The sequence below is a fragment of the Didymosphaeria variabile genome, assembly GCF_027946475.1.
Source record: "Didymosphaeria variabile strain IMI 356815 chromosome Unknown scaffold_3, whole genome shotgun sequence".
Classification (NCBI taxonomy): domain Eukaryota; kingdom Fungi; phylum Ascomycota; class Dothideomycetes; order Pleosporales; family Didymosphaeriaceae; genus Didymosphaeria; species Didymosphaeria variabile.
This window is the reverse complement of record NW_026611622.1, coordinates 3507440-3532227: the sequence shown is the minus strand read 5'-3', so window position 1 is coordinate 3532227 and position 24788 is coordinate 3507440. Positions and strand designations below refer to the sequence as shown.

Here is a 24788-nt window from a genome sequence, read left to right as displayed (position 1 = left end):
CCCACTCGTTAACTGATATATCCTTAGAACTTCCCGTGTGTGTGAACCACTATCTGTTGCATTGCGTCATTGTCTTGCGATCTCAGGGTCCTTTAACAGCTACCAAGAGCCTCAACAACGGTTCTAGTTCTGCATTCTTATTCCTCTCCTTTACAGATTCAGCGATAACAGTAGTATACCAACATGACCTCGAAACTCGTTCCGTCGAATCCCGCCGAGGTGATGGTAATCCGCGACGTCGTTCCGCGTACCATCACCACCCTCTCCGTTCCCTTCGCTCGCTTCGGCCGCATAAAGGTCGGCGGACGAGGCACGATCGTTCGCCTCCAGAACGGTTCCCTCGCCGTCTTCTCCCCTGTCGCGCTGACGGAGGAGGTCAAGCAAAAGGTCGCTGAGCTAGGCGAAGTGAAATACATCACAGCGCTTGACATCGAGGTACGCCCTCCCCTGCTGTTCACCTCAGAACCCGGTTGCTAACATTTGACCTAAAGCACCATATCTTCCTCGGCCCTTGGTACGCCGCCTACCCCAACGCGAAGGTCCTCGGCCCCGAAGGCCTCCCCGAGAAGCGCAAGTCCCAGAAGAACGAAGACGTCCCCTTCGCCCACGTCTTCACAAAGGACAAACCCATAACTTCCATCGACCCCGACTTCGACCGTGAATTCGAATGGGAATACGTCCCTGCGCATCAAAACAAAGAAATCGTATTCAACCACAAGCCCACGCGCACACTCATCGAGGCAGACCTGATGTTCAATTATCCGAGCACGGAGCAGTATAGTAGGACTGGGGAGAGCGCGACCACCGGGGTCTTCACAAAGATCTTTGGGTCGCTGACGAATACGCAAGGCGCAGCGCAGAAGAAGGCGATTTGGTATGGAATTAGTAGCGGGGACAGGACGGGATTCGCAAGAAGCGTGAGCAAGATTCACAAGTGGGATTTCGACAGGATCATTCCCTGTCACGGAGACGTTATTGAGAATGGTGGGAAGGGAATCTTTGAGAGGGTCATGGAGTGGCATTTGGATTTGGCGAAGAAGGGATAGTGAGATGTGGGGCGTCTGGAGTTGTAGGTTGAGGGGTTTGAGGGGGGCGTATAGTGGGATGTAATGAGTTTTCGTAGATGATTGTCAAATATCTGATTGATGTCACGCTGTGCTATCGTCACTCTGAATTGGATATGGATGCTGGAATGAATGGCTTGTGGATCCCTTCACGATACTTGGGTCGTAAGAGGTCTGCATGTATGTACGCCATGGGATACTTAAGGATTCGGCAAGGACAGCATTGCTGTCAAGGGACTTAGGCTCTCCTTGTTACTGTCGATCCCCCCTTTGTCAACGCTTTGTAGTTTACGAAAATGGTCGGGTCCGTACTCTAGATAACATATCGTCCTCACGATGTAATTCTATCCCCTCGCTCGGTTGATTCGTGCACCCTCGAATTGCGAAGCGCGCGATGCTTGTATAATAACTCGGAGCCTCAACCAATCACTTCGGTAATTGACCTAAGGATGACTCAGGCTGCTATGAGTATCCAAGCCCCTGGCCTCGTTCTGTGGCGCTGACGTTACGACCACGCGACCTGTTGATGCTCGAGGTATTCTGAAGTAAGAAAAGTTGAAGCAGCGTATCACTTGGTAGAAGAGCGTCAAGGCTGTTGTTGTATCTCAAGGTCTTCAATTACTCGGATGGCCCCGCGCTTTTCTCGTTGAATGTTGGGAGTAAGGCGAGACACTAACCGCATCGGGACACGCACGGCCAACGGGTGAAAGCTGAGTGACCCATCAATTTACTGGATCTTGAACAGTCGGAAAGGTGAATCTAGGATGCGAACATCACAACGTAAGTATACCTGTATTGCGTACTCAGCGTGGCGAAAGTAAGCCATGGAAGTGGTGTTGCGGTAGCGAAGTGTGGGTGGTTCGCAAACATGGACTCGAACCTCTCAAAAATCAGATTTGAAGTGCGTCCCGTGGTTCTATATTTGGTCCGTGCATAAACGCTTCTGCTATAACCTCCCTGATACCTGCTTACTCTTCATAAGCGCCTGTACTGTCACCTTCCACTCCTCGTCTCCATACACCAAGATCAAATCGAGCTAAAGGACCCTTCTCCACTACACAATGTCTCAAATCCCATATCTCCCCACTGAACTATGGTGCGCCATAGTCACAGCAGGTGATCCACTAAGTAACTACACTTGTCTTCGCGCCACCAACAGGTTTTTCAAAGAGCTTGTCGAGGACGATTTCCATAATCGCTTCTCCAGCTCCGTGATCCCAAACGCAAAGCTGGAAATATTATTCTATGGCCCAATCCGCTTCTTCCGGGACAGATCTGCACCATCCAGATTCAGACGACGAGTCGACTTCGCCTTCGATTTTCGCGCCTTCACAAAGGAAAAGAAAAGAGTGATTTTCAAGCTTGCAAATCCAAGCAGTAAGAGTAGCCGTGGCTTAGAAAGAATCCAAACAGTGTTAGGGCCGGGGAGAATCCCAGATTGGGCAGCCGTGAAGAGCATTTTCACGAAGCTTGATTATATTCCTGCTATGGGGTACGAGCTTGAAGTACCGGATTCCCCTCAAGGCTCCTGGCACTGTTTCTCTGAAGAGGACATCCCTCTTTATGGGCTACAGATCGATGTTGAACACCGAGAGGTCAGCATGGAATGGATGCCGATGTTGGCGGCAGTCTTGCACCAATACAAGCTTAGGAACAAGATAAGAGAAAGAATGAGGCAATTGAGAGACTCTTCATGTTGTGGTAGTGATATAATGGAATAGGGAAGAGCAATGTAGGCCAGCACTAGAGGTTGGCGTCCAAGACAAGCCACGGATCTTGCGAATCTTCCAACCCACAAGGCCTACACTATTCCTATCGGACATCACCCCGAAAGATACGGAAGTACTTATGTCAGAACCTGTTTTAGCAGCTCTGTTAAGTCGAATACCAGTATGCCACGGGCAGTACACTTGGCCGCTGTAGCGGCAACCTTGAGAAAAGCCAGAAGCCTCGCCCTAGTCGATTGTACCTAGGAAGGAGTGCACCTGCGTTAGCAACTATCTCTGCCTGTTTTCGCGGCGCCTAATCTCGTACTTCGTGTTGCTCAACGAAGACCAATATTGATTGAAGCGCGAGCGTACGCCGTTGCTCATGACAGTGAGCAACGACTGTTAAAGACCAGTCGAAGGCTTTGATCAGGTAGCGGAGCTGGAGTTCTTGTGGACGAGTTGATTTGCGCTCTTGCGCAGCTGTTATGGGTTTGCGAGCTCGTCAACTCTGAAAAAAAAAACCGCAGGCGATAGTCCTTTTGTGTGAAATTTTCCAGTGAACTGCGGTTGGAGTGACAATGATGGTGACTTCAGCTTTAAATTGGGCTATCCAGCAACCAGGAGCAAAGCGAGGGTGGTTCCGCTGCAGATCGCTAAGAAACTGCAAGCAAAAACCCACGCGTGACCATCTGGAAGTGCATACCGAGCCGGTCGAGCTCGCAGCTGATCTGGATAGCCACATAGCATCCTGGGCCTGGGATTCATAACCTGGAGTATCTTAGGGTGGCGAAAAGAATCGAGAATATATGAAACTTCTACGGCTTCTTGATGTCGCGAAGGTGAATGAGCGCGAGGGGTGTTGCCAGAGTGACTTTTAATGAGCAACAGGTTCCAGGTCGCAAGGGTACAAAGAAATGGTGTGGCACAGGCAGAGCGAGCGCTATTGTGGAATGGAAGCATACTGATAATGACGAATAATGAATCTAATTCTGCTCTGGGACCGGATGAAGCAACAGCGATGTGACGAGAAGAGCTGTGCAGATTGCCTGGTCGAAAGTGGGATCGAGTTAATTCAAGATGCATGACTCAAAGGCTGAGAGTGCAACGACGACACCCCACTCAGTAGGAGCAATGGCAGAACATTTACAGATAAAGTATACATTGAATACATAGTGCATTGAATAAACAGTGCAAAGTCAAGAGCGACTGTCAGGGGGGAGGAATGGGAGCAGGGAAAGGATATGACTAGATGGGGGTGACGGCTAGAGGAAGACAATGACTCGCCAGAAAGTAAAAAGCAAAGAAATTATCGCTGTCCATGAACTGACTCAGCGGCCCATATGTCCCCAAGTCCAGCGTATATGCTGGGAAAGCAGATTGGAGAAGTGACTCTCAATCCCATGTGTGCCCCAGACTGGGTAATGCACGATCAGAATACCGCCCTCTTCGACCACGTCCATACTCAGCATCTCTCTTTCTTCACTTTTGCCTTCGCGTTATCCTGAGCGCCCTGCTTCCTCTTTCTGCTCAGTTGGGCGTAGATCGTCGCGAGGGTACTTGCGCCATCCATATCAGTCAGGTACATCGTGCCATCATCTTGGGCCCTGGTCTGATTGGGAAGCTCTTTCTGAAGGTCTGCTACCATCTTCTCAAACTTAGGGAAAGCTCGTGCGATGTCTGCTCGGACATCAATACCACCCTGCTCAACCTTGTAGGTAATAGGTAATTCGTCCTTCAAAGACGCACTGTATTGCTCCATTATATCTCGAATTCTTTGGAAATGCTCATCCAGAAGATTGTCGATGTTCTTGCTAGAGCTGTCATAGAATATTTTGAAGACATCATCAACAAAATAACTATTGGGACCTGAGAAGCGCTCCGTGAGCGTCCTCTTCTGGAACTTGATTCGTGTTTCCTGGTTCTTCCTTTTTGCCGAATGACAACCTGAGTTTTGAGGAAGCTCAGCATCAAGAGTGGCATCGAAATGCTGGTCTGTTATCGTAGCCACCAAGCAATTTTGTCGGCCGTCTTCCATCGTACCTCCAATGACTGCATTCTTGTGTATCTTCTCAAATTCGTCCATAAGAACCTCCATCTTCACCTTCAGTGCCATTCTATACGGCTTCCACTTCTTTTTTGCGCGTTCAACCACCATCACATTGGCGGACGACATGTTTAGCATCGACAAGACGGTGTGACCCATGACAGCGGCAAGTTCAATGAGCGATTGCCTCATAGGCTGCATGCGATCGACATAGGTGGAAGCCCACTTGAGGATGGCAGGTGCAATGATGTTCGAGAAGTCTCGGTTGTATGAGCATCCATTCTCCAGCCCCTTGGCCTTGGATGCTTTTGGAGGCAAAGTGCCTCTATTCTTCATAAGCTTGTTGAATGTTGGGCTTCGGAACTTGCATATCTCGTTGCACAGCTTGGCATCAACCTGCTTCTGATACACTGCAGTGTCAGCGCATACCTTGAGAAGAGTATTTTCCAGTATCTTCTGGAAAAGTTGCTTAGCTTGAGATAGGTGATCTTTGATGAGCTCATCCATTCTTCGATCGAATTCCTGGGCCAAGCTTCCAAGATCCGCATCACGATCAGATTCGTTTATGGCCCGCTCGATCTTCTGAAGATAATTCGGGAGGAAGTTATAGAGGTGGTAAGCCACATCGTCGAAGTTTCTCGGCGACAGGAGGCCAAACAAATATTGTCGGATCGCTGGAATGTTCGTGCATTCAGGCGGAAGTGGAGGCTGGTCGCGGAAGCTGATCATAGGTTTAGATTGCCACTCAAGGTAATTGTTTGCCGATATGTGGAAAACCTTGACACTGTCGGCTCCACCGCGACCACCCAATTTCCCAGCTAAGGTGGAGCTAATCTTCGCAGCACGGGCAGTCGAATAGCGCAGTAGTAGTTGTCGCTCCAGATACGTTATATATTGTCCAAGTTGCAACGCTTTTATAGCGTCGCCGTCATCTTCCGAAGCTCTGGCCTTCTCACCGGCATCTTGGACCAAATTCCGGATGTGATCATACGTTTCGCCTCCACAGTTATTCAAATCGTTCTTGAGGAGTGCCTGAAGGTATCAGTAGAATGTCAGAACTGGTGTTCCTGATACATACATCGATCTTGGTGGCGACAAACTTCACTTTGTCGCGGCCACGACTGACAACACAGCTTTGTACTGTATCTATGGCAGAATTGTCACTTGCGATTCGAAGTGTGTCGGCAAAAACAAGGACTATGTCGGCAGTATCCTTGATTTCTTCAACGTGCCGAGCCCTCGACAAGTTGGTATCACCGGAGCCTACATCCCATTAGCGGTGCCGAGCGATGCCATGTGTAACGTATCATACCAGGGACGTCTATGATGACGGCACCATACTTGAGTAATTCGTGGTCGAAGCGAATAGTTACATGATCGACTAGTGGCCAAAGACATTCAACACCTTTCACGTCTGCAAGGAAATGCTTTATCTTTCCCATCAGCTCATGGGCATCGTTCCCGGATCGTATGCAGGAGTTCCGCCCATCTGGGACACCACACTCCTTCATTGCTTCCAGACATTTCAGCTTGCAGAAGTGCATGAACTCTTTGGTGGGATGAGACATCCAGTAATGCATGAATTCCTTCTCGGAACCAAACAAGACTGTGAATATTTCTCTTGCAGTGTCGTGACGTCGCTTGTCGGCCTCATCTTGCTCATATGATTGAGCTACTCGCGGCTCATCATCATCCGAACCATCGACGTCTTCTTGGTAATGCTTCAGGTCTTTGACGTGTTCGCGGATCATCTCTTCAATCTTTCTGTTATCGAGAAACTTGATCTCCGCATAGAATGATTCGCTCTCTGTGGATGTCGAATTTGGGGCAAAGTACGCGAACTTGACAACGGTGCGTGTACAAGCTTCGCCGTCCGCCCCACTCCAAGAGATTCCTTCCATGTCGAAGAGAGCACTCAAAAACATACTCTTCCCAGCGCCTTGCGCCCCAACGAGGCCAATATTTAGGTCTGAGCTGCGTTTGATTTGCGGAACCTTGTGAATCGTTCTGAGGAGATGAGCCAACTCTCGATCGCCTGTCGGGATGCCTTTCAGAATCTCGGATAGCTTTGTGTAGATGCCATGAAGGTCTGCATCGATCCGTTCTCTGGGTAGAGCCCAAAACGGATGGCTGCCCTTCGTCTCTTGGCTTGAGCTGTACCGTTGTACCGATCTGTTCTTTTGAATGTACTCGGAAAATTCATCGACTGTAAGGAGCTGCATCTCCACGGCCGACGGCGCTGAGCCGAATATTGTGTGGAGTATTGTTGTGCTCTGTCAGGCTTGTACATCAATCAGTAGGCGATCCTGTAGATATAAGCCATCGGTGGCTACATTCAAGGCTTACTGGGAGGCAGGTATGGGAAGTGGGGTGGAGAGAAGGAGAGGAGGTGGGAGGCAGAGGCGCCTTTATATAGCTGACGAGCTGCATGTCCATGAGAGAGGACGTAGTGAGAGAAAGTGGAGCAGCAGCTCGCCTCGTGAAGGCAAGCTGTCAAGGCGAACTAGATTGGGCAAGACAAGACGGTTGGAGGTACAAGTAAGACAATGTTGATCTGGAGTCTTTTGTATGTAACATTCCATACAGTGGGCGCAGGGAAAACCAAGATGCCTTTGTGAACGGCTGTTGTAGAGATGCTCGACTTCCCCCAGGACCCACTCTGCTGAAGATGCGCACTATATATTTCATTGTAACATCCGGGATACGCGTTGCAGACAGCCTGAATGCTCCCATAATGATCGCCATGTTGTGCGTGACCGGTGCTAGGCTCTTTGAACAAGATGAAAGATGGATGAGGATGTTCTTGGTCCTAGGAGCTGTGGCCGTGGAAGTGACGAAGTCCGGGCGCAAGTTTCTCCGGCGCTTCCCTCTTTCGTACCAACATTCGTTAGCCATACACCATTTCACGAGTGTCTTAGTCTTTGTCTAGCATGTTATTACATTCCCTATGGCGACAGCATCACCTGTCTCAGTAACAGACCGTGCACTCAATTCAAGGCAACCACAATGCAAGTCCGCAGATATGCGGAGTTCCGCGCCTGAACTGCCAAGAGCTCAATGCATTCAAAAGCGACAGCTGCGCCCAAAATTGAGGTCCAAATCGCAAGAGTAATATTTTTGTATACTATACGCGGGGCAATCATATTCGGAGGTACGCATACTACTTGCGGTATTTTTTTGTTGCCTGATCGGGCTCCCAAGTACATACTACCACCGAAAATCACCTGAGGCAGTATTGACAGACACACACGCTGAGGAATCACCAATGCATTCAAATCGCTGCTACATTGAATTGCCATTTGTTCTGTTACTTACGAAAATCTCAGGTACCATCCTCGCAGCGTCTCGCCGGCGTGAATCCTCACTCACTTCTAACATGGGTAACTACCTGGTCTCTATCTTAGCCTAGATCAGGAAATAATCGGATGTATAGATATACCTACCACGGTTACCGAGGCCTTCGCTGACTTCGCTTCCAACTCTTCGTTGTTCGCGCTTCCGCTGAGCGTCACAGACAGGACTATGCGACATTTATCGCCAGTCCCGTACCCCAAGCATTCGCAGCATACCTTTCAACAGGCATTGAATCAACTCGAATCGGTTCTCAATCCAAGAACAGCTCTGTACCTTGTCTTGCGGCACAAAGAGTCATTGATTGCAATCACCTATGTTCCATATGCTGCTAACGCTGACCTCAGAGCGTCGCTGTTGGACAATCGTGAGGCTCTCGTCAAGGTCTTGGGCCAGGAGCACTTCTCTTCGTCTATCATATGTAAAGAAATCGGCGAGATCACAGACGTACGATCGTGGGAGGAGAGGAGCGGAAACGGGCAATCGTGGGTCGACGGCAACGATGAACGCACAGGCGCGTGCGAGACGACTCAAGATGGTGTACCGGACCTCGGACACAAAATGAACAAGTGCCGGCTGTGTGACCGACGCATGAAAAACAAGATCGACAATGACGCTCTCGACGCACTCCAAAGTCTCGCTGCGGGCGGAGACTGCGTTCAGCTCGCAAGTGCCCTCATATCCATTCACAACTCCCGCTCACACTTCACAGTCCGTTAATATCTCCACCGAAGTCCTCCAACGAAACTTCTACTCTAGAAACCTCAGCCCAGCGGACGTCGCATCCCTTATCCCCACCGACAGACCAAGCTTCACTTTTTATCTCCACGCCACCATTGACCGCCTCTTCTTCATCTTTTGCTCCCCGGATAGCGCCAACGTAAAAGAACGTATGAAACATACGATGGCTATCCCTGGGCTTATCAACATCATTGCGAAGGATAACGGTGTCAATGTCGACCAGAAGCTGGAGATCCACGATCCGGATGAGCTTGCCTTTGATCAGAAGGATGAGCGCATTGGCAAATTTCGATCGATGTACTTGAGGAACTACTTTACGGGGACGGAGTCGCAGTGGGAGGGCAGGGAGGAGCAGCAAAAGATCCTAGATGCGACTCGTTGAGGTAGAAGATTACGCAGCGTGATTGAGTCGAAGAAGCTGACAGTATGCCGCAGTACTGCGCCAAGGTAGGTGGACATTCGGAAGGTGCAGCCTGTCCTCTATTGTATGTACTTATCCTGACAATCTTAGACTGTAATAAGGTAGTCAGCAAATCACATGATGAAACCAGGTCAATAGCCATCATACCTACTTGTCAAAAATTTCTTCATCGTCATGCCTCACCCTATCTTCAGGACGATCCAAATGACACATCGCCAACACCAATCTCTCCGGTTCATCCGCAAACCCTGTATCCCCAATATATCCCAGCTTCCCCAGCCCGACCCTGGTAAAAGCGGCATACACCTTATACTGTTCAAGGGGTCCAAAATACACCGCTTGAGACGGCGGTATGCCTGTCAGCCACGCAGCGTTCGCCACAATCTTCCGGACCAGGGTCGTCGTACGCAGCAGTGATTGGTCTGAAGCAACGAGCCGCGCTTCGTGCGTGGTCGGTTCTTCAGGGGTGGCTTTCCACTTCAGATCGAAGTAGTGCTTGAAGATGTAGTCTAGTGTTTCTGTTCCTACACCCCCGGCGAAGAAACCCATGAGGATGGTGGTGCAGCAATGCTGTTTGGTGTAGTCTGATACTGTTTCTAGGAGGTTTTGTGACTCCTCATTGTCTTCGGCTATGACCGGATCGGTCACGAGTATAACATTCGGCCAGCCAGATAATATATCTACAGTGGGGGATTAGTCCTTGTGAACAGAAAGAGGGCGGGCGTGCCCCGAATGGTGCATACGGTTCAATGCATCTTGTATTGTAAGTGATTCATGAATGGCAGCGCGTGAAAGGAGCTTGGGTAGGAGTTGCTCGTAGAGCTGACGGGAGGAGAAGGAGAAGCCTTCAAAGGACATAACCAAGACATTTGGCATGTTCAATAGCTGCGAAACTTTACACTTCAGAGTATGTATCTTAATTGAAGATGAGACGTTACAATGTGAAAACCGAAATTCGGGAACAATGAACGTGAACGTACACTAATACATTCCGCAACTGAGTCAGCAAACACGTGCATGCTTAGTGTGACTAGCGCCTTGGCATTGAGCTAGCCGGTGAAAGTGACGTGCATGCTGGACCCCACTAGATCGCGTCAACAGCCTAGAAAGTCGATCAACCATTTGCGCCACACAACACACTACACAACTTTTCAGAAGCATGGGCCAGAAAGGAGAGCATTTGCTCCAGCGGCCTCTCTACGGTTAGCCACGGCTCCGCGCACGCTCCTAAGTCATTGCTGCTAACACATCCCAGTGTTTGATCTCCCGGAAGAGCTCCTGTCGACCCTCACCCTCAAAAATCAGCTCGACCAAATACCCCAAGAGGTTCCGCAAGAGTTACACACACCTGCAAGCGACGCAAACGAACGATCCGAAAATGAAGAGGGTAGCCCCGCGAAGGCGACGTCATGCAACCTCTGTGGTTTGAACTTCGCGACGCTCGCAGACCAACGAAGCCACGTCCGCTCCGACCTACACGGCTACAACCTGAAGCAGAAGATAAAGGGACTGAAGCCAATCGGGGAGGCAGATTTTGAGACGCTTGTTGGCGAGCTAGACGAGAGCATATCCGGATCCGAGTCTTCGGAATCAGACGAGGATGGTGATGAGGACGATGGGACCAAGCCGAAAGAATCCACGCTAAGCGCGTTGCTGAAGAAGCAGGCTAAGATTGTGGACCCAGGGTTTGACGAGTACACATCGAGTAAGAAGCAGCGTGGAGCAGGGAAACCGCCTTTGCTGTGGTTCACTTCGCCGCTGTTACCGGACAATATGTCGCTGGGTGTATACAGGGCGATTTTTACGAATGCGGAACAGGAAGAGGAGGCACACCTTATGGAGTCGTTGCGCAGAAAGCAAATTGCTCCAGCAATACCACCAAAGATCAAGTCTGAAGGCGGCGTGCCATTACCTGGAACTGATATTGGACCGCATTATTTTCTATGTATGATAGGAGGAGGCCACTTTGCTGCTATGATCATCGCCCTTGCGCCGAAGAAGGGAAAGAATCATACTGGAGTGGATGAGCGTTCTGCGACCGTCGTTGCGCACAAGACATTCCACAGATACACCACTCGCCGAAAACAGGGTGGCTCACAGTCGACTAGTGATGCTGCGAGAGGCGCTGCGCACTCGGCTGGTTCATCGCTGCGTCGATACAACGAAGCAGCGCTCACGAACGAGGTACGCGAGCTACTGACTAGCTGGAAGACAATGATTGATTCAGCTGATCTGCTCTTCATTCGTGCAACTGGCAACACTAGCCGGAAGACCCTGTTTGATAAGTACGAAGGGCAAGTCCTTCGAAATAACGACCCTCGCAATAGAGGCTTCCCGTTCACTACCCGACGCGCTACGCAGAAAGAGCTCATACGCGCATTCGTCGAGCTTACCCGCGTCAAGCAGAGCACCATCGACGAAACCGCCCTCGCCGCTCTGAACGCAACCCCAAAGGAGCCCGTAGCACCTACACCGCCAAAGCCCCAAAAGCCACCCAAACCCTCCAAGGAAGACGAAGAAGCCGCCCTTCACACCTCCCAGATCACATCCATCATTAAGCGCTCCAAAATTCCCGCCCTGCTCAACTACCTCAAAACCAACAACATCCCTCCAACCTTCAAATTTGTCCCGGAGAACTACCACACACCAACACCTCTCCACCTTGCCGCATCACTTAACTCCGCTCCGGTGGTGATAGCGCTCTTGACGAAAGCTAGCGCCGACCCCGGAATCATGAACGATGACGCACGCACACCCTTTTCCCTTGCCGGTGACCGCGCAACCCGCGACGCCTTTCGGCTCGCGCGCTCCGAACTCGGTGAAGCTGCCTTCGACTGGGACACCGCGGGCGTACCCTCACCACTTTCCAAGTCCGAGCTTGAGAAGCGCGAGGCTCGCGAAAAGGCCGAGAAAGCTACAGAAGACAAGGCTGAGGCCGAGAGGCGGAAAGCTGAAACGGAAAAGTTAAGAAAAGAGAGCGAGGCCGAGGATGCGAAAAGGAGGGAAGGAAGGCTGGGGAAGGGGAGACTGGTTGGTGTGCCCGAGAAGAGTGCGGGGGACAGGAGGGAGGAGGAGATGAGGGGGTTGGGCCCTGAGGCTCGAGCGCGGATGGAAAGGGAGAGGAGAGCAAGGGCAGCTGAAGAGAGGATGAAGAGGATGCAGGGACGGTAAGGGTTGAAAGATCTGGGATCAATGTCACAACGCTTGTGGATAGTAGATGGCGAACGTAATTAGTAAGAGGCTATAGCTTGTCACGCAAGGTTGAGTATTAGCCTGCCTGCCCCAGGCTACTATAATATGGTCGAGATCGGCAATGGGCTGACAAGCTAGGGAAGTGCATGAGCGGTCACGCCGGACATTTAAAGTTGATATCAACAGGAAATAAGCAAAGTGATTCGTCTCGAAGCATGACGAATGCATTCAGCATATCGTTGCGAAGATTCGTGAAAACGCATTTGATCAGATGTATTGTCGTCACGCTCATGCACGACGCCATAACTGACTACGGTGCGTTCTATCAACACGAATAGATAGATTTGGAAGGTCAACTGGTCCCGACTGTGGCTGTCTCAATCGACACCTAATTAGTCGGGCTTCCATGCTTCAAGGTACACACGACTATGATGCGTCTCTATCAATACAAAGCTCCTCGATAGGGTCGGGGGGGAGACCGTGCATTTCAAAAGCCACGTAAATGTAAAAGCTCGAGGTTCGGCACAGTCAAGTCATGCGCGGTTTCTGTGGTTTCGCGCGTGAACGTCTCTTGATAGTCTGGAAGAGGCCCTTCCAGAGCCCATTTTAGTCTTTTTATGGCTTCAAGATTGTTCGCTTCGAACTGCATAAGCCACGTATGTGCTGTTGTTCCGATGACATATTGTGCCGACCGCATGACATCGTTATAGGGCATCCACCACGAAAATGTATCGTAGTGATAATGTTCCAAAGGAAAACGTCGTGCGGAGGGACCTTGGAGAGACACGAACAAGTCTTCTTCGTCGTGAGATACGTCGATCCGCCAATTGTGCATTTGGTTCCAATACGTTCCCACATAATCTGTAGCCGGTCTCGCAACGGTTCCTGGTATACGCTCCTGGTCGAGCTGATGTTTGATCCTGTCCATGTACTCAAAAGCCTTGAGGGTATCTCCTAGTGCTAGCTCCACATATTCTATCGGCTTTGGAACGTTAAGCAGACATTCGATGAGGAGCTCAGCGGCGAAGTCGGCAACGTCAACAGGGCCCAGCGAATTTCGTAGCGCGATAACAACCGATTGGGTCTCGGGTATCAGATTGACGACCGTTGTGCTGCCGCACATGCTCCCATGATGATAGATGTCGAGTCGGGAAGGAGAGTCCTTTCCAACGACTGGTTGGGGTCTTAGCGCTACATTTTCAGATATGCGACCAAGCTGCCCGGGTAGTTGCGCTCTGCACCATCCCATGCCATAGCTTTGCTCTCGCAGACTCCAACCCGGCAGAGGATGCGTCGAGCCGAATATTTCAAGACTGTTTCTAAAAACATTGTTTGGAGGCTGTTCATTCGCGTCGGCAGAAGTCAAAGCTTCGAGCATTTCTGTGTAGAGGAGGATGAGGTCTCCGAGAGAGCTCTTGACACCGCCAGCAGCTTCCATGAGATTACCCTTCTCCATTGTGGGGCGGGGCACTTGGATCACAGAGCGATCATCAAGGACGGTGTATGAGTTGGCCATGTTACGGGAAGGATGGTCCCACTGTGTGCTTGTCCTTGTCATGTTGAGAGGCTTGAAGAACCTTTCATGAAGCAACTGTGAGAGTGATTTGCCAGTGACTCGCTCGAGTATCTGACCCACGAGCTCGTATCCCCAGTTGTTGTAGACAAATGAAGCCCTAAATGTACCCGCGGATGGTAAGACTGCAAAGATTGGTACTGCATCGGCGCGACTAAGGAGTAAACGATTATCCGGGCCATCCCACAGTACATCGTAATCACTTAAGCCGGTACTATGAAACAACATATCTACAATTTTGCACTCGTTCTCTACGATAGTAGATCGCGAAGCGAAGCTTGGGAGGTAATTCCCCACTTTGCTATACCAGGTCAATGTTCCTTTAGCCACTTCCATGGCAGTAAACGAGCCACCATAGCCTTTGTCAATGAGTTTATATTGTGCCTAGTGTCTTTGTTGGGCGGTTTTTGGCCCCCACGTCCCGGGAGCCGAAATGGTGTGTGTAAATGACACGGCCATGGTGGATGACAGCGTAGCTGAGTTGCGGTGTACCAGAAAGTGGAGCATTTCGCTGATGTCGCATGCTGCGTCCGCGACCCTCGTGGTTGCGAGGGTTATCGCTGGGGTATTTTTCCTGGCACGAGTTGTAAGCTAACATAGACAACACGCAGATTACGTACATTGTGAGAGCTTCGCACGTCCAACGTAGGCTCGACTTCTGTAGTTTGCGATGGGCCAATCACACAGTGCATTCGTAATGAGCAGCCACGGCTCGGTGCTAGCAGGCAGGTGTCAAGGGTAGCTATAACAGCAGGTCATCAGACGAATCTTCGCAAGCATTGACTTGCGCATGCTGGAGCGTCATGTCATGACAACAAATCGAATCGAGTTGAAATGAGTAACACAAGGAGTTTCGGTAACGAAACACCAAAGCTGTCGATGATTGGCAACGGAAAAAGCCGTGCCGTCCCGAGGCACGAACCATCCATCCAGATGTCCCTTCCGCTTCAGTTCAAGACGGCCAATGACTCTCCACCTGCAAAGCCACCTGCACGCCTCCACATGAAGTGGTAACGAAGTGGCGCTTGAATCAATTGCTCCAGCTCTTTCCACTTCGCGCTAGGACTCTGCAACTCTGAGCGAAGGTAAACCGTACTCAACAGCAGGCACCCAAGCTTAGCATATAGAATTCTACCTTCATCTACCGCTTCGATGAGTATATCTATACCCAAACGGTCAGCCTCATCCGATCCCCATTGCATAAATATTGTTCCTGCTCCTTTTCGATGATAATTTGGATGCACAAAACATGCATTGAGCCCTACATAAGGATCAGACATTTGCAACTGACGCCACGCTGAGGAGGCCGCGTCGCTCAAAATCTTTCATTGCCGTCTACAATGCATCACTAAATCTAATGTAGAAGTTGAAGCATTCCATCATCCAATAGTTGGCTGTTCTAGGCCTTGTGCTGGATGCCCACTCGACATCACATCTCGTCAAGACCTTGACTACGAAAGCGCGCATTTCCATCATGGCCAGCTCTCGGCCGACACAACCGCGGCACCCTTTGCCAAACTTCACACCGTCAGCAATGGTCATGACGCCCATTCCATCCGATACTCACTGTCATGAAGTTCTGATCCATAAGCTTAACAGCAGCCGCGTCGGCTTCGAGCCAGCGCTCTGGACGGAAGAGCTCTGCATCTGCCCCAAATACCGCTTGATCGCGGTGTGCTAGATATTGCGGTATTCCGAGTACAGTCCCTTCTTTGACAAGATATCCATCGACATGTAGACCTCCGGCGGGCACTACTCTCTCAATGGGCGGGCTATTCGAAGTGTGAACCCTTAAGGCCTCCTTGATGACAGCGTTGCTAAGTCGTGATATTAGCGTGATGGGTCTAGGATGCGCCACATCAACTTACAGGTATGTGTAATCGGCGCCTGGACTGGAGCGCAAGATTTGTGCTAACTTGTGGTAGACTCTTTCGTCATTGAGAAGACAAAAGATGATAGTCGTAAGGCTGACAGCCACCTCACCGGCGGCTGCAAGGCTGTATAAGTCAGCTAGATCAAGGGGACTGCTGAGGGTCGACTCACAAAGCCTCAAAGAGCACATTGACCGCTTCAGTATACGCGCTCTCTGCTGATTTGTGTTTGCCACTCGAAAGGACACGGCAAAGAAGTGAGTTCCTACAAGAATGCGGTTGCGCGTCGTGTTCGTGTATTTTCCTTTCAATCTCCTAGCGGAGACGTTATGGGTGGATGCTCAGATGAAGTGCCGGACTTACTTCAAGAAGTTGAATTGTGGGATCTGGAAAACCGCGGAAGCTACGACAAAATCCCATGAATCTTTCATTGGCAAGGGTCGCTGGACACCACTGAGGGATCTGCCCGAGCACTGCGGCGGAACGAACAATCGTTTTGAATGAGAAAATCATCCCGTTGAAATCTGCTCTGGACGACATATATCCAAAGTGATCTCCGAAGACCAACGCGTATGTCATATCAAAGGCCCAATAGAAGGACCAATTTGAGAAGTCAATCGACTTTCCCTGCGCCACTTCCATCTCTTGAATAAAAGAGTCCACGCTATACTCTATCTCTTTAACGAACAGCTGGGGTTTATTCAACAAATTCACGAGAAGAGAGTGTTTAAGATGCTTGTTGAGGGCTGGATCTGAAGTCGTGAAGACCGTATCGAGCGGCCTGCCCTTGTACAACGGACGGAAGACATCGTAAAATCTGCCCTGGAAGAAGTCAACGATCGAATAGTCCAGGCGCGATGGATAAGGTCATGCGGCTTCTCCCAGCGGTGATCTGCAAATGGATGAAGACCCGATTCCCATCCGAGCGATGTTGATCGGACATTATTCACCTTTCGAAATTGATGTTTCGAGTCATATACGACTGGTATCCAGCGAGAGTCTGATATTGAGACGTGGAATGGACCTGTTCGAACAATCGGTCCATACTTTCGATGCAATTCAGCATATCTGAAAGGAGCATCTCCCCAAATAAGAAGCCAGACACGATAATAAGTTGTTATTCGACCAATGAGAGGGCCTGGAATATTCGTTTGGGCCCTCCATTTGGATTCGGCCAGGCCATAAATAACGCAAAGAAGAAGTAATACGAGCATGCACAACGCCAACATGATGCTCGAAAATTCGAGCAGGATAGTAAAAACCGATGAAGTTGAGATCGCAATGATCAAGCTGCACAGAGAAGTCTCAAACCGAATCCGATCACCACCCACATGCGATGGGGGACTAATGGTGCGTCATCCTTGCTGACTTGCAGCAATACGGCAGACTTACGGAGTCTGCCTTTGCTATGCTACAAGGGTCACTGCATATCTGCACTAGGGTACGCGAGCGATGACATGGTTGACTATTTGTGTCGGACCTTGAAAGCCCCCTGTCTTGCAATCGGTTTTGAACTCCGCAGCGATGTGTGCTCTAATATACGTGCATGCAGCGTGATCGGTGTCACTTGCCTTGACTGGAGTAGTCACGGAGACCGACAGTTAGTACATGCCAGTTTCCATATCGCTCATCTAGTCTTCGTCGTTCATGAATTGGTAACAAGTACAATTCACGACTTACCCGCGTTCGTCGGAACATCGTCACCATGCCTAAGAGCCAGACCAGGACCCAGTCTCTTGCGTCGACTATCAGTCAAAGTACTGCAGAGATAAGCAAATACTTGGTCACAGAGGGTCTCCCTGACCTCTCCTTTGCCGCCGAGGCGCCTTCCATTTTGATTCTCCCACCACATCTCCAAATAGCTCGAGCGGAGCTGCTGAGTGCTACTTCAGAGCTTCATGACTTAATCAAGGGTCCTTTGGGCTACCTTATTGGTCTGACTAGTCCCACTGTAAGTATCGCAGCTGAACGGCCACTGCGTCATCATCCCACTTACTTCACAACTAGCACAATATACTTGCGAGTCTTCATTTCATCAATCGATATCAGATCGCATTAAAGATCAAACTGGACGAAGAGATCAGCTACGAAGCACTCGCACAAGAGTGCGATGTCCAGGTCAACGACATTCGACGCCTTCTACGCTTAGCGATTGCCTTTCACGTCTTTGAAGAGAAATCAAATGGTTTGATCGGTCACTCTGCTGTATCAAGATGCATGATCGATATGCCTTTAGTGAACAGTTGGATCGGCCACTTCTGTGACGAAGTTTGGCCAGCTGCTTCGAAAACTGTTGAGGCTCTCTCAACATGGCCAGTCTCGGAAGAGCCTAATGAGACAGCGTTCGCACTCACCAACAGTTCCAACCAATCACTGTTCGAATCTTTACAACAGGCTCCCGCTAATGCTGAGCGATTCACGAACGGAATGAAGTTCTTACAGAGTGCACCTGAGTTTAGTGTATCCCATTTGCTCAAAGACTTGCAATGGGAAACAGAGAATTCCCCGAAACGTCTAGTCGACATTGGCGGCGCAGACGGCTCCATTGCCACCGCAATTCTGCGTCAATTTCCGACTATGACGGCAGTGGTCCAGGATCTACCCAATGTCATCGAGACAGCCACAGTTGCTCAAGACCTTGAAGGTCGCTTGGAATTTAGGAACCACGATATGTTTTCCCAACAAACAGTCGAGGATGTAGATGTCTATTTCCTCCGTTCGACACTTCACGACTGGTCTGATAAGTATTGCATAGCTATCCTGCGCAATCTTATTCCAGCCTTGAAGAATGGGGCAAAGATAATTGTCAATGACGTTTGTATGCCCGAACCAAATGTGCTGTCGCCTTCTCAAAATCAGCTTCTCCGGTTAGCTCATCCTCAATTCTCCATTGTGACGTACACGCTAACTCACTAGGAAGAGGTTATGATATAGCGATGAAACAGATGTTCAATTCGAAAGAACGGGATGCAAAGGAATGGGGAGCTCTGTTCACCGCCGCCGACCCCCGGTTTAATATGCGGAGAATTACTTGTTCTCCTGGTTCCATACTTGCAGTGATTGAAGCGGTTTGGAGAACAAGTAGAGAATGATGAACGATCGCAAATAACTTATCATCATGATCTCCATTTCTATTCCGCCATATGGACAGAAGTGACTTAAACCTAGAGGCTGCATAACTTTCTGTGGCCTCACCAACTCATCCTTCCCACTGAACCACGATAATCCCAAGGCTAGAGCCGGTTGGTTTCTCGATGCTCAGGACATGAAATCTACTATCCGCTTCGGCGAACAGCGCTTTCCAGTCGATCACTTCTCTCTCCTTGCCATTCGTTAGGGCTCGAACCGCAGTGTCAAAAATCCTGCGCATGAGTTTGTTAGTAGCGCCGGAAGTTTCTTGGAACCTTGAAACTACTCACCTTAACGTTCTATCCTGCAGAGTCAAAGTCTCCCCTGGCTCAGGCACGATATATTCATGCAGCACGATCTTAGCCTCCTTCTTCAACGCAGGTATCAAAGCGCGCAAGATACGGATTGCATACACATCCGACCAATCGTGCAAGATCCACCGCATCAAGTACACGTCTGCGCCTTTGATGGGCTGCTCTGTGAAGAAGTCATGGGCCATGAAGGTTATTCTGTCTGCCGAATCTGCCGGTGTGCTCGATTTAGCTCTATCAACTACGTCCGGAAGGTCCTGGACGATCACTTTGATCTGAGGGTACTTCTGAGCAATAGTGATACTATACTCGCCCTTTGAGCCACCAACATCGACGAGGGTACCATTGCGTAAGCTGTCCCAAGGGTAGTTCTCTAATAACCATTTAGGAGAATAACCTGGACCCATGCTAAAGAGGGACATGGCTTTAGCAAACTGCTCCGGACGGCCGGGAAACTTTGCCATGTGCGCAAAAGCCGAATTTTCGGTGCTGTTGGCAATATTGTAACCCTTGATAACCAAACAATTAGCGCATAGCCCAAGTTGTAGCACTACACTCACCGTCTGATTTGGCTCCCCTGACTCGGGCCATTTCTCTATTGCATCTGCAATCTTCAAAGTTGCAGGCATTATCTCCGTTGCAGTCATCTCGACCCATTGAACCATAAGTGGATTATTGGCTAGCATTCTTGATGCTGCAGTGCGAGTAACGACACCCTTCTCTTTCTCGCTAAATATATACGAAGACAGAGTCGAGCGCACAAGGCGTCGCACCTCAGGCTCTGCAAGGCCACTGTTTGCTGCCAACTGATCGTATGTTGCTTGTTCGCGATCGGGAGGGAAGCTCGATGGAATCTTGAAGCGGCAGATTGCTTGCGTATTCGCAAATTCGCTTGCCTGTGATATGATAAGTTGTGTTGCCTTTGTGCATAGTTACATAGCTACCGTTTGATTCGTTATTGCGTGAAATGACCCTCCCAGCAACGTTGAGAGCTCTTTACAAGCCAACAATGCAGCATCCTTGGGCGAAGCGAAGTTTGGGTTTCCCTGGAAGTTTAAGGGGATATCCTGCTCAATCGAGAGGTTTGGAACACCTTGAGTCTTGAGAAAATCTTCGATCTCCAAGACCCTTTGCGAGATGGTCTCCACCAGTTGTCCGGCACGGGAAGCCATGGTTATTTTCGAGGATTGTGAATAATTGTACGAACAGAAAGTGAGAGAGAAGTTGCTGGTTCGAAGCTGGAATATAGGTATAGGTCACGTCAGCTGACATGCCTAACGGAACAGTGCAGTTGTACACGAAGATGAAAATGTCGGGGGATGGCCGACACCCCGAAGTGCCCCTCAGCAGTTGTACTCTGCGCCGTCTGCTTGCATGTCGTTGTCGGAGACAGATGACAACTAGGATACCTGCAGTCTGGTTACCACTAGCGTTCCAGAAAATTTGTGGCACAGTCTGGCGTCCTTCGGCCCAGAGGTGCATGCGATGTAACCACCCCGCCAATGGTGGGAGGATCCCGATCCTGCTCCAGGGTGGATGCACACGAACCAAAACACTGGGTTCTGGACCCGGGTCTCGTGCGAGACGGACTTCGATATCAATGCAGCTTTGCAGCTGCAGTTTGAATTAAGCATTGACCAATGGTTCTTAGAGTTGCTTGCCTATCCTGATGCTCTTGGGCCGCCCCCAAAAGCGACGGCCGATGCGGCCCACCGAGCGGCCGAACTGCTGCAACTAAAGCTTGAGAACCTTTTCCCATCGATGAAATAATTGGTATGCTCATCTTCACCTTCGATAACCTGCTCAATATTCGGTCACTGAAAACGCCAAGATCTGCAACGATGCATTCTTCGTACTCTGTTGCATCGGTGGCATCTTGTGCTATTTTCACCTTCCTTGGAACTGTCGCTTTTCTGCTTCGCCAATATGCTCAAAGTCTGAAGAAACAACCTATGAGAACGGATGCGTGGCTCTTCCTGGCAGGACTTGTAAGCTGTGTGAACCAATTATTGCGTTACTGATAGCTTATGAGTTAGATTATCATCCTAGCTCATGCCGGCTTGATCATCTATGGAGCCGTCGATGGTGGATTAGGGTGGCCTATCCAAGAGCTGAGAGGCTCAAAGGTGTATACCTTCCGCAAGGTATTCAGCCTCGAATCCTCAACGCGGCAGCGTACTAATCATCTTAGGTCATTTGGGCAAGCCAGGTACTGTGGGCCACATCTATAACGTTCGTCCGACTCGGTCTGCTTTTCTTCTACAAGAAAGTCTTCCCTACCACGAAGTTCAAGATGGCGGACAACGTACTCATAGTATTCACGGTCTGTTGGTGTCTGACTAGCGTAATTGTAAGCTTATCGTATGTAACTTCAGCCCGATTGTACTGAAAGGGTCTATAGGGAACGCTAGCCGGCTACCATGTTTACCGCTTCCAGCAGCCGATCAACTACGCGGTGTGGCTACTTGTCAATTCAATCCTCAATCTTGCGCAAGATATTGCCACGCTATGCCTACCCTTACCGGTCATAAAGAATCTCCACATCAGTAGACGCCGCAAATTTCTTGTCGCAGGCATTTTTGGACTCGGGTTCTTGTATGCAAAATCAAGTACATGTCGTTTAAATGCTAATCCACTGGGTAGCAGTATAATTGCGTCCATCGTGCGCACAGTGTACTTTAGGCGTTTGATGAACCTTACACCGGTCGAGCATACATTTTCTTGTAGGTACCGTCACACAAAGCCAAACCTCTCACTAATGTGCTTTGCAGCTACAACGGTTTATTGTACCATCTGGTCAATCATAGAACCATGCAATTCGCTCGTCGCAGCTTGCTTACCCGGTTGTGCACCCCTACTGCGGAAGGAACATCGCGGTCTGCCTACAGTGATTCGAAGCATGTTCTCTATGGTGAGCCTAAGGTCTGGCAGCAACAGGAGCGGCGGAAGTCGCCGACTGCCAGGAGAAAGTGCCACCGATCTGACGCAAAGAATTGAAACTACGACCGCCAAAAAAAAACAAGGGCGACCCTAGGGATTCGGAAGAGCGCAGCGAGCAATATGAGATGACGAGGCCTCGGTAACTCGGAGTACTCAGCCTGGCAGCATTGTGCTGTTTTCGGATGGAAATGGTGCATTTCCGAATTCGAACTTTGATGCCTACTGGCAAACTTTTACTTGCCAGTGATCTGCAAATCCATAAAACTCGTGCATATAGCATCGAATGGTCCTGCGCAAGTAACGTACCCTGTATCAATCCACTATCATGTATGCACCAGTCAGAAAAAAAGACGCAAATTCTCGAAGTTCTCTAGACATGAATTTCCCTTAACTCTCCCGTATAACTCGTCATACTAGCTTTTGGAAGTCCGGTCCACGATTGGGCGCAAGAGTCACCCCTTTGCCCCGGACCAGGGAGAATCAGAGTGGAAGGTGACGCAAGAAAAACTGACTGCAACCCTATCCGAGAAGGCCGTTAGTCGCGGACCGGATAAGAAGCGTAATCATGGCATGATGCTCCTGTATTCTCATCGAACGGACACATCATTGAAGAAGGCGAGTGGGGGGTGTTCAAGCTGTCAGCCTCTGTGAGATTACGGCATAGCATTGTAACAGAGCAGATCAGCCTGTTTTGGTCCACGGACAAGGATCTGCAACTGCAGGGTGAATTAGATTGATCACAAGGCTACATAGCAGGTCGATGTAGGCCGTGATGATGTTGGAGACTAGCCAGAATGGTTGTGAAACTGTGACACTAGTTCGATGTTAGCAAATGTTTGGTTTGCTTTCCGGGGATGTGCTGACGTATTTTACAGGGTCTATGCCTTGAGTGTTGACGTCCGGACTTTGGGCGCATGCGCATACAGGGCGAACAAGGCAGCTCACTAGACACTTTCTCACAGTTTATCGTGAAGATCTATTAGCAATATATGCATTGTAATCTCAAATATGTGCTGATATGGTGACACTACGATGATGTGCTTCGGGGTCATCATTCCGGGGTTTTCTCATGCCCACATTCCTTCTTTTTTTGAGCTCCAGATCGCACGTTGTCTCCAATCTCCCAATTTTTTGCCCTCTCACAGTCATCATGCGAATCTCTTTCTGGACTGGATATTCCCCAATTCCTTTGGCCGAAGACAGGGATCCCTCCGTCCCAAAACAAAGATCGTTCTATACTAAAATGCTATCCCTAGGTTTATGCTTCCTGATCGGCTCACTGGGTTGCCTCGCTGCAGAAGAAGTTGCATACCTCCACTTGAGGAATAAAGTCCTGCCTCGTGAGTAAGAGGTCCCAGGTTGATCCCATACACCCTGACGAATAATTTTAGTCGACACAATCAGCCACACCTTTCGCTACAACCGTAGCTTCTCATACCCCCCCGTCAAACCAAACAAACCATGCCTGGCGCGAGATCTTTCCAAAAGAAGGAGGCTTCTTCGTTCATCCGACCATAGCCCCGACTCGCAGTACATTCTCAGTATTCCACCAACTTCATTGTCTTGTAAGCAATCTAATACTTCCTTCGATGCTTACCCATTACATATCAATTTACACGCTACGGAATAGTAATTCGTCATCAGAATGCGCTCCGAGGCGGCTACTGGGCAAGTCATCATGCTGCCCTACAAGGCCATAAGCTGGTGGACGAGACTCTGCCAGTTGATATCCAGGAAAGCCATATGCGACATTGCATCGATCTACTCCGACAGTCGCTGATGTGTCAAGCGGATACGACACTAGAGGTTGTTGATGAGAAGATCAATGGAGTGCACGGGTTTAGGACGGTCCACCAGTGTCGGAATTGGGAGCAATTGAAAGCATGGACAAGTGAGCAGCAGAAGAAGCAGCATGTCGAGCAGATAGTCTAAACGCGAAGCATTACGAAATGACATATTTACAGCAGTTGAGATCAAATGCTCCTTTCGCAAGATAGTTTCTTCGACCAATGATAGGCTAGCACATTGATAGCCTGCAAATGTTCTATAGATTCGGGTTGACCATTGCTTCAATCTCTGTCCTACGAACGACTCTATGCTCCACAGACGCCATAAGCCGACCCCAGTTCACACATCGATGATCTACTGGACGAGTATTTAGTAGTGGCTTGGATTTCTTTGCCCAACCAAAGGTAGTGAGGGTTGTGTCGCCGTGGCACAACGCGGCGCTCCTCAATATATCCAGACAATGATCTGGTATATGCGTTAGCTAGAACAAAATATTTGTAACAGTCTGTAATTGGCTCACTTACCTGCATGAATACTCGATTCCTCAAACTGATCCTGGGTCATGTTGGGGTGATAGTGGTCGCGATATGACCACTGTCGCAGCATCTTCTAGGTCGAACGTTAAAGCGAAGTCTTCACTTGCAGGACTCAAGT

The 24788-nt window shown here is 49.6% G+C and overlaps 8 protein-coding genes across 8 annotated transcripts; 4 read left to right on the top strand and 4 right to left on the bottom strand.

Annotated features, from left to right (window-relative positions):
* Positions 1-183: 183 nt before the first annotated feature.
* On the top strand, positions 184-1046 carry N0V89_004488 (uncharacterized protein; the record flags this gene model as incomplete). The annotated part of the gene is made up of 2 exons (XM_056213273.1): positions 184-435; positions 492-1046. The coding sequence occupies 2 exons, from the start codon at positions 184-186 to the stop codon at positions 1044-1046; spliced, it is 807 nt and encodes a 268-aa protein (XP_056073581.1).
* Positions 1047-4235: 3189 nt separating this feature from the next.
* Positions 4236-7039, bottom strand: N0V89_004487 (uncharacterized protein; the record flags this gene model as incomplete). The annotated part of the gene is made up of 3 exons (XM_056213272.1): positions 4236-5849; positions 5896-6080; positions 6130-7039. The coding sequence occupies 3 exons, from the start codon at positions 7037-7039 to the stop codon at positions 4236-4238; spliced, it is 2709 nt and encodes a 902-aa protein (XP_056073580.1).
* A 1154-nt stretch (positions 7040-8193) lies between these two features.
* TWF1 (Twinfilin-1) lies at positions 8194-9291 on the top strand (the record flags this gene model as incomplete). Its single annotated transcript, XM_056213271.1, has 3 exons — positions 8194-8197; positions 8251-8838; positions 9056-9291. 3 exons carry the CDS (start codon positions 8194-8196, stop codon positions 9289-9291), a joined length of 828 nt encoding a protein of 275 aa, XP_056073579.1.
* Positions 9292-9477: 186 nt separating this feature from the next.
* Positions 9478-10206, bottom strand: N0V89_004485 (uncharacterized protein; the record flags this gene model as incomplete). The annotated part of the gene is made up of 2 exons (XM_056213270.1): positions 9478-10010; positions 10074-10206. 2 exons carry the CDS (start codon positions 10204-10206, stop codon positions 9478-9480), a joined length of 666 nt encoding a protein of 221 aa, XP_056073578.1.
* Positions 10207-10489: 283 nt separating this feature from the next.
* N0V89_004484 (uncharacterized protein) lies at positions 10490-12501 on the top strand (the record flags this gene model as incomplete). The annotated part of the gene is made up of 2 exons (XM_056213269.1): positions 10490-10532; positions 10586-12501. The coding sequence occupies 2 exons, from the start codon at positions 10490-10492 to the stop codon at positions 12499-12501; spliced, it is 1959 nt and encodes a 652-aa protein (XP_056073577.1).
* A 508-nt stretch (positions 12502-13009) lies between these two features.
* On the bottom strand, positions 13010-14431 carry N0V89_004483 (uncharacterized protein; the record flags this gene model as incomplete). Its single annotated transcript, XM_056213268.1, has 1 exon — positions 13010-14431. One exon carries the CDS (start codon positions 14429-14431, stop codon positions 13010-13012), a length of 1422 nt encoding a protein of 473 aa, XP_056073576.1.
* Positions 14432-17671: 3240 nt separating this feature from the next.
* N0V89_004482 (uncharacterized protein) lies at positions 17672-18882 on the top strand (the record flags this gene model as incomplete). The annotated part of the gene is made up of 2 exons (XM_056213267.1): positions 17672-17917; positions 17974-18882. 2 exons carry the CDS (start codon positions 17672-17674, stop codon positions 18880-18882), a joined length of 1155 nt encoding a protein of 384 aa, XP_056073575.1.
* A 283-nt stretch (positions 18883-19165) lies between these two features.
* Positions 19166-20578, bottom strand: N0V89_004481 (uncharacterized protein; the record flags this gene model as incomplete). Its single annotated transcript, XM_056213266.1, has 4 exons — positions 19166-19328; positions 19386-19915; positions 19967-20302; positions 20351-20578. 4 exons carry the CDS (start codon positions 20576-20578, stop codon positions 19166-19168), a joined length of 1257 nt encoding a protein of 418 aa, XP_056073574.1.
* Between the last annotated feature and the right edge of the window lie 4210 nt (positions 20579-24788).